Below are 12198 nucleotides of genomic sequence, written 5' to 3'. Positions count from 1 at the left end.
TCGATTTTCCTTAGTGTGTAAAGTTGCTATTTGAACATGAAAACGGTTCAAAAGCACAAAGTCCTTTGAAATGTCTCCATTGTAGTCTTGAGTTTTCTTCTGGGAACGAACATGTCACAATATTCCTCATTTAAATAATTCCCGCCCAAGGCATACTCAATATAACGGGGACCTGGTTACGTTAGTTTGTTTTTGCTGAACCCAAAATTGCATAATTCCCTACTATATAGTAGGCGAAAACAGTATGTGACAAAAGAAGTACACCAACCAGCCTTAACATTATGACCACCTTCCTAATATTTTGTTGGTCCCCCCTTTTTGTAGCCACCTGAAGGCGTTTAGTGGTATCTATGTGCCATCCATGTGATGTAAAAGAAAATGTGATTCATCAGACCAGGCCATCTTCTTCCATTACTCTGTGGTCCAGTTCTGATGCTCATGTTCCACTGTTGGCGCTTTCGGCGGTGGACAGGGGTCAGCATGAACACCCTGACTGGTCTGCGTCTATATAGCCCGATACGCATCAAACTGAGATCCACTGTGTATTCTGACACCTTTCTATCAGAACCAGCATTAACTTCTTGAGCAGTTTGAGCTCCAGTAGCTTGTCTGTTTGATCGAACCACACAGGCCAGCCTTCGCTCCCCACATGCATCAATGAGCCTTGGCCATGACCCGTCGCCGGTTCTCCACTGTTCCTTCCTTGGAGCACTTTTGATAGAGACTGACCACTGCAGACCGGGAACACCCTACAAGAGCTGCAGTTTTGGAGATGCTCTGACCTAGTTGTCTAGCTTGTATTTGTCCCTTGTCAAACTCGCTCAAATCCTTGTTTGCCCATTTTTTCCTGATTCTTTGAGGACAAAATGTTCACTTGCTGCCTACGCTTAGTTGTGTTGTGTGATTGCCTTTCCGTTTTGGATTACGTGTGATTAAGAAGCGGATAGATTTAAGTTGGTTGATGTTTCAGTTCTACACAGGTAAAAAAAAGACAGGTCAAGATGAAGATGACAGAAACCCATATAAATTTCAGTTCAGGTAGAACCAAATGCATATTTATATTGATCATTGTAATCTGATTATTTTACATACCATTGTTGATATTTGTGATTTTGAAAATGGTCTTGTTTTGACTCTTATTCCTTTTATTAACATAAATAATAATTGTAATAATAATTTGGGCTAGTTAAATTAATTTTGGGTTACCGAAATCTGAAGAGTGCCTGTCCAAAGGGCTACCAGCGATTTTGAAATTTTGCGAGCCCTGGGCCCACGATCCCAGTGAGAAACACAGTCCAGACAAGAACTCCAGCAGCTGCATTTTGGATTAATTGTAGTTTGTTTGAGGATGCAGGACAGCCACTACGTAATCCAGGTAGCAAGCAAAACAATGCAGAGTCAATGTCGATGTGTCAATGCTAATTGCAACGAATTAGCATCTCAAAGTGATGGTTCAAAAAGTCTGTCATTATTCAAGTGGCTTGAATGCTTTTCTTTAGGGTTCTCTGAAACTCTGATGTTACTCAAGAGCAGGTTAATTGTCATACATAGTCATATTAAAGAATATTAATATGCTAAACAATGTGATTCGCTTTTTTTAATTGCTCAACACAAAACCAAACTATAATTACACTACTGTTAAATACATTTTTCTGTTTGTTAATAATAAGTCTGTAAATGCTTCAATATCAAATGGAAGCACTTTGGCTTTTTTCTTGAACATGGGGTTTACAAAACAATAACCCCCCCCCCCCCCCCTCCCCACACACACACACACACACACACACACACACACACACACAAACAACAAAAATCTTTTGAGTCTATCTTTTGAGTTGATCGTGGTTGGGAAACACTGGGTTTATCAGCCACACCGTTCATTTAATTAGAAAGATATTCCGTCCACCGTCACAAGATGGCAGTGTTTGACCATTTTAATACTCAACCTATCCAAAATAATGGATTTTTTTCCGTGTGCCTGATTATGATTCAGAAATTTATAAAATGCATGAAATGTTCATGAAAATACTTTCTAAAATTGTCTTACATTAAATAAAAAAATAGATCAAATGAAAACAATTTCTATTAGCAGTTATCACTGAATTGAATATTCCATTGTTATTGTTTCTGAATAATAATTAAAAAAAAAAAAACCTCATCCTCATGTTGCGGACTATTTTCTTGAGATTAATGTTCTTGGAATATTGGTGGGGTGATTTGTGGTGTGATGCATGATGCAAGTGTGCCAATCTAGCAGATATACGTAGATCTCCAGTACTGACTAATGACAGTCTTCCGCCATATTGGGACGGTCAAAGCCATGAGTACATGAGTTGCAACCGTGACATACTGTATGAATAATATCTATATCTGCAATATACTTTAGCAGATGATTTCCGTAATGTTTAGTTTATTACTAATGTTAGATGTGTGCTAAAATAGCCTATTGGTAAAAGCTCTTAAATATTATTGATATTTAGAGAACCTTGTGGCCAAATATCTCTAGTTTTTAATGACAGCAGTGAACTGATTTTTCACATGTGAGAATGTTTAAGGTTATCCAATTTCATAGGCAATTTAAATATTGGTTGTTGTGACATTTAATAAATCACGCTGGTTTTACTGTTATTGAAGAATGCAGCTGTAATGTTGACCGTTCAAATATGGCGGACGCGTTCACGTATCTCTAAGCAATCCAATGAGGTGTCTACTTGTGTGTATCTCTGTGTGTGTGTATACTTCTCTGATTTAAGCACGTCGCGTGTACAGCGGTCTAGTAAAGTGAGTCATGAGTAAGAGGACATTGTCAAGTTGTTTTCCAAGAGAGCCTACTGAAGATGATTCTCTTCATTCTGGCATGTATTGGTAAGTCATGTTACGGTGTTACTTTCATTGGTTAATTTATGCCGGGTGCAGTGTAGCCTGAACTAACTTAAAGTGCAAATACTTTTTTAGGCATTGCTGCCACTGTTGCTGATGTCGATGACTACAGAGATAAGAAGACTAAGACGCTCAGGGTTTCTGAAGGAGGAAACCTCACCATCCCTATTCACATTAAGAAATCGGACGAAGACCCTCAGGTTTTGGTAACCTTCACCAAAGGCTCCTCACGGGAAATGATTGCACAGCTATTCTGTCAAGGTGGAGAATGTGAACGCGAGTACAAACCCGGCGTCTCTCTGATATATAATGGGAATGATGTAACGCTGATCCTGAGGGACATGAGTTATAATCAAACGGGACTTTACGAAGTCAGCAAACTGAGCGGGCACTCACAGACGGAAAACATTTACAACGTTACAGTGTTTCGTACCGGTACGTATTATACCAGCATGTCCTGTTTTCTTTGATCTCAGACTTCTGTAACGCGCTGTAGTAGTTGCATCATCATCGTGTCACAGGACTGCAAGAGAACAACTGCATAGTTTTGGCTAATTATGAGATATAATTGTTTATTTTGAGAGTCTTGGGAACGTGTGAAAGCATGAATTTGCCATTTAATTGAATTACACTTGTTACATAGCTAGGCTATAAAAAAAAGTTTTTTTCTTCTTCTTTTTTTTCTCCGGTACGCTAAAACGACTTGCATGTTATTAAAATGAATGTATATTTGTACACATTCAGCCGTGGAAGTGTTTGGTTTCATACGATGAATGAACTCAGGTAACCTGTGGGTGAGCTCGGATGTTGTGTGGTAACATTGCGTCATGACGTGACACAGTTGTTAGTGGTGCTTGCTTTAGCAAGGCATCATTCTTGTTATTGTTCAGGAATGCTGACCACTGACATGATGCAATTATGTATAAAAATATATCTAAGCGTAATTGTGGACTAGAAATAGACAAGATCGATAAAAAAAAAAAAAAAAACAAAAAAAACTTTATTTTAGACATGACAAACCAAACAACGAGTGATCAAAGATCTTTAACTTTTAAAGTCTCACTTGAACTTCCTCACGTCATTTGGGCGATTTAAAATTTCAGTTGTTTAGATGTCAAATATGACCACAGTGCCAACCTTTTTAAAACAACTATGTTTTCGTATAAAAAAACCAAATCATGCTGTAAAAATAAATAATTTGATCAAAAATTGTGTAAAATATTATTTAGAATTTTTTTTGTTTCTATTTTATTTTTTCCTACTCACCAGTAGGCTACTATAGTGTTGGATGTATTATTTATTTATTTTATTTTAATCATTACTTTTATTAATTTAGTTGTTTAAATAAATGTTAATATTTAAATGACATGTTATTATTATTTATTTTAATCAAATTTAAATTGATTTTAAAATTCTAAAAATGTAGGCCTACACTTTGTTTTTTCTAAACTTTTCTTTTTACTTGTGGTCCCTGAATTCCTGATTTAAGAAAAATGTTTTACTTCTGTCTTATACCTGAATTAACTGAAAATGAACACTTTTATTGTTGTTCTAATTCTAAAACCTTAATTTGTTTCTTCCATGGAACACAAAATTATATTTTCTTGAAGAATATCCTGGAAACTTTGTGAAAATGAATGTGAAATAAAGGTTATAAAATTACTTAAAAACGCAAGTATAAAGTAGTCCGTATGGCTCAAGCACTCATCTGAAGCCGTTCAATAGCTTTATGTGAGAAGAAAATGATAAATGTGGTGATGTTCATGAGACGCGCAGGGATGACCTGCTCTGACCTTTAATCCAGTCGCGGTGCTTTCAGTGTGTAGCTTATCACTGCTGTTAATCAAAGATGACCACAGGACATACATTTACAGTTATTTAATAACCCACTAACAGTTTTTGTTGTTGTTGTCCCTTACAGAGACAACACTCAGCCCTGGTCCCTTACTAAAGCCCTGGAGTAAATCATTCACTGCAGGCTTAACCACAGCTGCAGTGGGCATCCCTGTGCTCATCGCCGGTGCCATCGCCATTGCCATCGGCATCTTCTATTGGAGACGCACGCAGAAAAAAAATATCGCAGAGCAAGGTATCTTAATCTGTCAAATCTGGATGACAAACAACTTTTTTTTCTCTCCTTAAAGGGATAGCTCACCCAAAAAATGAAAATTATCCCTTGATCAAGCCAACCTAGGTGTAGATGACATTCTTCTTTCAGTCGAACACAATCAGACTACCCAGCTTTATTATAGGAGTGAATGCTAACTGAGATTTTGAAGCTCAAAAAAGCACATCCATCCATCATAAAAGTAGCTTTTGCTTCAGTTTTCTACATGAGTGTGGCAGGCTTGTTATATACCCAGGATGGCTTAAAGGTAGACTATGTAGGATTTTTGCAGTAAAATATCCAAAAACCATCAGGCCATTGTAACATATTTTGTTCATCTGAGTTCATCTGACAATATCCCAAATGTTTTCAACTATTTGTAAATTGTGAGAAAATTGCTATTTTAACCAAGGAGCCGGGACGTCTGAGGGAGTCGCCTGTCAGTGGCGTCATATCTGCGTTACCCTCGGTTTGCGGTTTTATTCTGCAGAAGCGCTTTACTCTGAGCAGTGTGAACAAGTGTCACAGCAGCCGCTGAGCGAACGCACAGAGTAACGTCATAACGTCATTTTAAACCCACTTTAATGAATCTGATATGATAAACAGAGCTGCGTTACCTCATACTCATGACCGGAAAAGAGGAAATAGCGCCAGCAACTTTGTCCCGTCATAATTGAAGTCTCGCTGCTCGCGAGGCGTGTGTTTGTGTAAAAATCACTCCAGCGGCCGTACTCAGCTCCTCAACACTCGCTCCTTCTCTGCTACACACTACAGTAACGTTAATAACAGTATCAATGAACATGATTTCTGCCCGAGTCCTATTTTCCACTGGCTGTGAGGTGAAGATTCTGAGCTCAAACTTGGTGTCATCAAACTACATCTTTGTTTTGAATAGGCGCCCTCTAGTGGACAGAAAAGTTACATAGTGCAGCTTTAGAGGTGCCCTAGAATGAGTTGAAACAATATGTTAAATTGTTTTCTGATATCTACATAGAGGGTATGTGGCTTATTTAAGGACAAAAATTGTCCAGATACAGTTTTACAGGTCCATTTTCAACCCTATAAATTGTCCCTAGGATGTAATGCTCTGTTTTTGCCTATTCATGTTGAGCTATGCTCTGATTGGCTTATTTCAGCCAATCAGCTTGATTTATTAACAGCACACATCAGTTCAGTGGTTCAGCAAAGCGGCTCGTGTGTCCTGACAGAACAGGCCGACTGAATGACACTTTAAACAGAACATCTCAAATGGAGATTGATAAAATGCAACTTACTTGTTTATTGGTGTTTTCAGATCATCCGCGCGCGAGAGAGAGAGAGCTTGCGTGCATATGGCTGCCAGATTGGACATGTTTAGGTAAAACACCGGATAGTATGTGTGTTCTTTTCACAGAAAAGCTCTGATTGGGGGATTTAAATTACTAAAATCTGGCAACCGCACGAACGCTCTTCTTTCCTCCGACAAAACCGGTGATTTTAGACTCGTCTTTTTTCGTCAACGTTAGTGCTTGTTAATATAATGTTGGTCATAATGTAGGCTATGCAGTGACTGTGATGTACTCTGAAATACAAGCATGCAAAAACATCATACTTAAGTTTTCAAAAATATAAATATATATATTTGTACAAAATGAATAGCCTTGTCAAATCACTATCATTTTAACTTATATGGTGGTAAAGGTGACGTTTGCTAGAAGGATCGAGTGAACGATCTGTAAGCAACGTATCTACGGTTGTATTTTTGTAATAGAAAATAATATTAACCTTTGTCATTAGACACACTATTTAGTTTTGTATGGAACTTGGGGGCTGGGCGAATTATTATTATTATTATTATTATTTATTTTATTTTTTTTCTCGTAAAAAAATCGTTTTTTTTTTTTTTTTTTAATTATTATTATTATTATTTATTTATTTATTTTAAATAAAAAAACTCAATTTACGATTCAATTTTTTTTCTTCCGCCCCCCATTTAAAAATTAATAATTGCAAACTCTTCATATATTTAAAAATATATATTTATTATATTTAATTAAAGTGCATCAACATAAAATTGCAAAGGCAAACCCTTTACCTAACTGAAAAGTAATTGTGCAGTGTGCAACAAAGATTGTTAAATATCCAAATTAGGTAAAAAAATTGAATAAAGAGAGAGGAGAGAAAAAAAAATTACTGCATATTTAACTGTTTACATTCAATATTAATCCATATTAAACTTACAAAAGCTATTCAATCAAGAGCAGTGAGTGATTCCTTATCATCTTTAGCCGCGTTTCCACCACAGGAACTTTACCCAGGAACCAGGAACTTTGGGTGGTACTCGGTGTGTTTAGACCGCAGGAACCAGGGTCTAAATGAAGTTCCGGGTAAATATTTCCCCCTCCAAACGGCCCTGCTCGCGAGGTAGTACTTTTTCAAAGTTCAGGAACTTTCGAGGGCGGGACTTGGGCGCTGAACATGCTGATTGGTTTAGCTCACGCAGCCTTTTATTTCAACAGGCATTTTTAAAAGTCTTTTACGAGGTTCGGTCTACGTTCAGTAAATATCAGTCTTGCTCTCTGTCTGATGGCGCGCGTTTGTCTCAGCCGTCTCACGTTCAATGTCCGTAATAGCTGATAATATACATTGTCATTTTAAATCTAGCTTTACAAGCTTTCTGAATATGCTGCTGAATCTGCATATTAGTGCTCTTGAGTCGTTGTTAATTACCTCTTAGTAAACCTATACATAAGCAAAAGCAGCACAGCTTGAATCTCTTCCATACTCGTTATTAATTTTTTTTCACCATGAAAATGACCTGACCGGTTACTTTTAAGTGTGCATCCTTACATGGCGTGACAGCGCGCGCCGCACTCATGTTGACGAGAGGAAAGCTCATTTTTCTGAGGGGTAAACTTTTTATTTCGTAAGTTATGAAGATAATGTTGGAATAATGACACAGCGTATATTGCCCCAGGCAGTTTTTACTTTAACTGCGCCTGACAGAAGTATTTTTTTTTCTGAGATGATTATTACACTTTACAACAAATAAATAGCTTATATAATGCCATTAAGAGTTGCTATGGCCTCAGTTAACACATTCCAGCTGCTGGAGAAAACAGCGGTGTCATTTTTGATGCGGCAGACAAACTGCATGTGACAAAATGATTGTGATTGAAAGTCATCACATGTAAACACCAGATCGGTTTAGATAATGTCTCAGTCGCGCAGTCGCGCGCAGTCCTACATCACCGGACTAATTTGCCTAATCTTCTCGGAACTTTAGATCGCGGTCGAAACGCAGACAGCTGCAGGTCTGGGGGGAGAAAAGTTCCTGTAAAAAAGTTCCTGGTACAAATTGTTCCGGGTAATTTTGGTGGAAACGGGGCTTTAGACATTAAACAGACAGCAGTAAAGGCTACTGCCTCTTTAAGACCCAGGGGTGTTGCTTTCTCGACTGTACGTTAACTTAAGGCATATTCAGACTATGTCTGCTTGGATACTCATCAAGATAGACATGTTGACATCGGCTACTTCTTGTGAGTTTGTCCGTTCAAGCGCATGACTTGAAAGAGAAGTCAATAGTTGCGCGCTGAGACGTGCATTTGCGCGTTTTCAGATGACCGAGCAGAGACAAATCTTCTCACATCGCGATCGCACGCGAGTTCTCAAACGCGTCTTCTGGCTCTACACCCGTATTCATATTCGAAGATACGGCAGCACTCACATGCATTGAACAAAGTTTACTAAGAGAGACCGCTTTGTCCACTTCTTTTATTATTATCGCTGTTGTAATGTATCACCGAGGAGCCAGCACGTGTATCCATCGACAGAAACATACATAAAGAATTATTTTCAAGTTACAACCTATATTAAAGATGCGTCATCAGATGTGAGATGAACCGCGATGCAAGTGCGCGCTGAAACCTTTTACGCGGCACCCCGCGCTCCCCGGTTGGGAAAAACTGCATTCATCTAACGCACCACCATCCACAACATGTTTTATATTGACACATAGCAGGCCTAATATGACTTTAAATTAAGATGGTTATTATTGGCACAATGTTGAGCTACAAAACAAAGAAGAAAATATTAAAATATTGGTGATGACACGAAAATATCTCGCCAGACATCTGAACCCGTCTAAAGTCGCGATGACCTGTTTGCCGCTCGTGCCGATTTATATTATTGTCTTCCTCTTCCTAATGGTAAAAAAAAGTTCCTGAACTGAATAACATACGAATCAGCTGGTGTTGTTGTGATGAAAATCCCCTGAGATTATTAAAATCGATGTTTAGGGAGCCTGCATCTGCTATTATTTTTGTGCAAAAGTATAAAGTGTAGTGTCAATAAAGTCACTAATTTCAGTATTTATAATGTTATGAATTAAAAATTGAGTATTGTATCTCAAACCCCTTGGTATAATTTATCATTTACAGCAATAAACACACATGATCTATTTTCTTCATTTTTATGGCTATGGCACTTTGACGATCAAAATCTCATAATTACATTTTGCGACTTAAGCGACTTTCACAGACGGGGTCACTTTCCTCTTCACAAGCTGTTATTTCGGCAGTCGTGTGGATTTTATCAGCTGAACTCTTATACTGATGGCACTTATTCTCTGCAGAGGATTCATCAGTAAGCAAGACATTTAATGTAAAATTTTTCCAAATATCTTCTCACAAAGAAATAAACTCATCGGATGGCCTGAGATTATACATTTTCAGCAATAATTTATTTTGGGGTGAACTATTCCTTAAAGAATTGTATTGTGCAGTGGCATGGTTTGGACATTATAATGCTAAAATAGTTATAGATTATGCCTTTGCATCTACACCATTATTTTCACTTGGTTTGCATGTCATCTTATAATTGTGTTTTTGTATTCACTTAGAAGCAACTTTTTTCCGAGTGCCACAAGATGACAACACCCCAGCCAGCAGTTGTTTTGGATCCCAAAGTGTTATTAATATTGACTGAATGTGAGGAAATTATTCCAGGACAAAGCTAAAAAAAGAAAGAAAAAAAGAACCAGTCGTTTTTTTCAATCTTGAACTACAAAGAGGCAGCTATAAGTAATCAAAAGGTGGATTAAATCAAATGTAATCTTTCAACGAGCTCTGGTTGGGTGTAGCGATATCCAATTGCGTGGAAGCCGTGCAAAGGGAGTTTGAAAGACAACCGTTTATCCCGCCCTTCAGATTGAGCTGTCAATGGTGAGTTTCCAGACCAAACATCTTGATGTGGGTCTGGCTTGTCAGGCTACCATATAGTGTCATTTTATAATTCTTTTAGCATTAGTGTTATAATTGGATTGTCCACTAGAGGGAAACAACCAAAGAAGGAAAAAGTTATGTTGTCAAATATTGCATTAATATTAATGGTAAAAGAACTACATATTTTGTGTGCATATGTTGTGCACTGAGAATATTTCATAATATTTTGCAAAGAAATCTGATATCCAAAATTATTTAGTATAATAGTTTTTATAAAATTCTAATTTTGTGGTAGAAATTAAGGGGGCGGGACACTCAGTTTCAGTCAATCTCATGTCAATCTTGAGTACCTATAGAGTAGTATGCAATATGGACTATTGTATGCGACTAAACCTTAGCAGTAGCAAGCAAAACGGTTTTGCACGTCAGACTAGTGTAATGTTATACAGAGAACAACAATGGAGTAACCGTTAGCGCATTTGAATGACGAAGCACGCAATCGTGTCGTTTACTGATGTTTACTCACACGACGACAGCCAACAGCACAGACATTTGAAGCAGTTTTACTCACCGGCTGCTTCCAAAGCAGGACCGAACCTTTATCGCTGGGACCGCTCCGTCAAAAACACACTTCTTTGGTATGATTTGGTGAAGTCCTGACAGCAGTGACTGTAGAGATCCGCGATTTTGTGAAGCTTCCCGTCATTTCTGCGTTCAAATCGGTTCAAATGCAGCGCTGCCTTCCCGGAATGCTGTGCTGAAGCGTTGAAGTCGCTTGATGTCACCCATAGGAATAAAGTGGAACGGGTGCGCGGCGCGCGTCACAAGTGTTGCCCAGGCGACTGGATCTGCAGCTGAGAGTGTTTATGGGCTACATTTCCTCTCTCGCTCTAGTCGCGCGCGCACCCTTCCGGGAGAAGAGCCCGTACGGCCCATACAAGGACCTTCCGCTCTTATTAACGTCAAGACGAGCCGTACTCGAACAAAACTCTTTGAAACTTGTGAGAAACCGGAAGGAGTATTTTTAACAAAGAAACTTTGTCTATGTTTAGGATGGGAATCCAAGTCTTTAACAGTGTAAAAAGCCCAGTATGCATGAAACAGCATTTCACCCTTTAAATTACCTATTTATATACCCAATTATGTATTTATACAGCAACTCTAACTTTCTCTGTGTGCATTCCTTTTATGTAGCTTTTATGATCTCTGCAATAAGCTATATATATTTTTATCTTTAAACGTTTATTTATATTTTTGTATTTGTCATGGCTTTTCTTAATGTAATCCATTGTTTGTATTTTTATTGTGAAATTATTTGTATAAATATAAGCTATGCTATTTAATAAACTTTGCTCCTTTTATTACCACTTCATTCTCTGCTCTTCTCTGGCTTTCTCGGTCATACTCTCAGACTAAAAGAAGACTGTTAATAAGGTTTTTGGGGTATCAAACAAGACTTCCTGTTAACAGGTGTTACTGGGTTTGGACACCTGAAAAAAAACATATTTTGATAAGATTATATAGTGTTATACAGCTATATTATACTATATTATATAGTTGTAGTGAGATCATGTGACTGGTTAATGCGTCACTATCAGTTAAGATGTGGCCAATCAGTTATTGCCCCATGGGGATATATAAACTTGTGGCCCATGCCTCCTAGAGTGCATCATGGTCAACCCCGCCCCTTTTGTGTTGTCACAGACTATGGAGGGTGATGAGTAATTGTAAATTTGAGTGTGCGATGTCCTGCTTTCTTCCAGTGCGGTGTGCCTTCAGGGCTCCCATTGGTATGGCATTGCTGCTTAACGTAACCCTGATTGGAGTGCCAGCTGTTGCTGTTTAATAAGGATATTGAGTGACTTGTAGATGCCGTCAAAGTATTACTTCACTGGATCATTGAGTCTGTTTGTGGACGTTGAGCAGGTTTCTTGATGTTTCCCCTCAACAGTCTTTTTCTTCACCTTTTGCTCTGAGCCACGCTGCTGCTTTTGGCGTCCGGGTACATCT

At 38.2% G+C, this 12198-nt stretch overlaps 1 protein-coding gene across 1 annotated transcript; it reads left to right on the top strand.

Annotated features, from left to right (window-relative positions):
* Window positions 1-2741: 2741 nt before the first annotated feature.
* On the top strand, window positions 2742-11560 carry si:rp71-80o10.4 (uncharacterized protein LOC100307105 homolog). The gene is made up of 4 exons (XM_067445567.1): window positions 2742-2865; window positions 2956-3315; window positions 4802-4969; window positions 9867-11560. Exons 1-4 carry the CDS (start codon window positions 2838-2840, stop codon window positions 9950-9952), a joined length of 642 nt encoding a protein of 213 aa, XP_067301668.1. The 5' UTR covers window positions 2742-2837; the 3' UTR covers window positions 9953-11560.
* Window positions 11561-12198: the final 638 nt, after the last annotated feature.

This window comes from Pseudorasbora parva, chromosome 6 (assembly GCF_024679245.1).
Source record: "Pseudorasbora parva isolate DD20220531a chromosome 6, ASM2467924v1, whole genome shotgun sequence".
Classification (NCBI taxonomy): domain Eukaryota; kingdom Metazoa; phylum Chordata; class Actinopteri; order Cypriniformes; family Gobionidae; genus Pseudorasbora; species Pseudorasbora parva.
The sequence above is the reverse complement of the archived record's forward strand: the minus strand, read 5'-3'. Positions and strand labels throughout refer to the sequence as shown.

What these genes read in the sequence shown, in the direction of transcription:
- si:rp71-80o10.4 (XM_067445567.1), top strand. Translation starts at nt 2,838, where the DNA reads ATGATTCTCTTCATTCTGGCATGTATTG. An exon ending in CTTCATTCTGGCATGTATTG is followed by an intron (nt 2,866 to 2,955) that starts GTAAGTCATGTT and finishes ATACTTTTTTAG; the next exon opens with GCATTGCTGCCACTGTTGCT. An exon ending in CGTTACAGTGTTTCGTACCG is followed by an intron (nt 3,316 to 4,801) that starts GTACGTATTATA and finishes TGTCCCTTACAG; the next exon opens with AGACAACACTCAGCCCTGGT.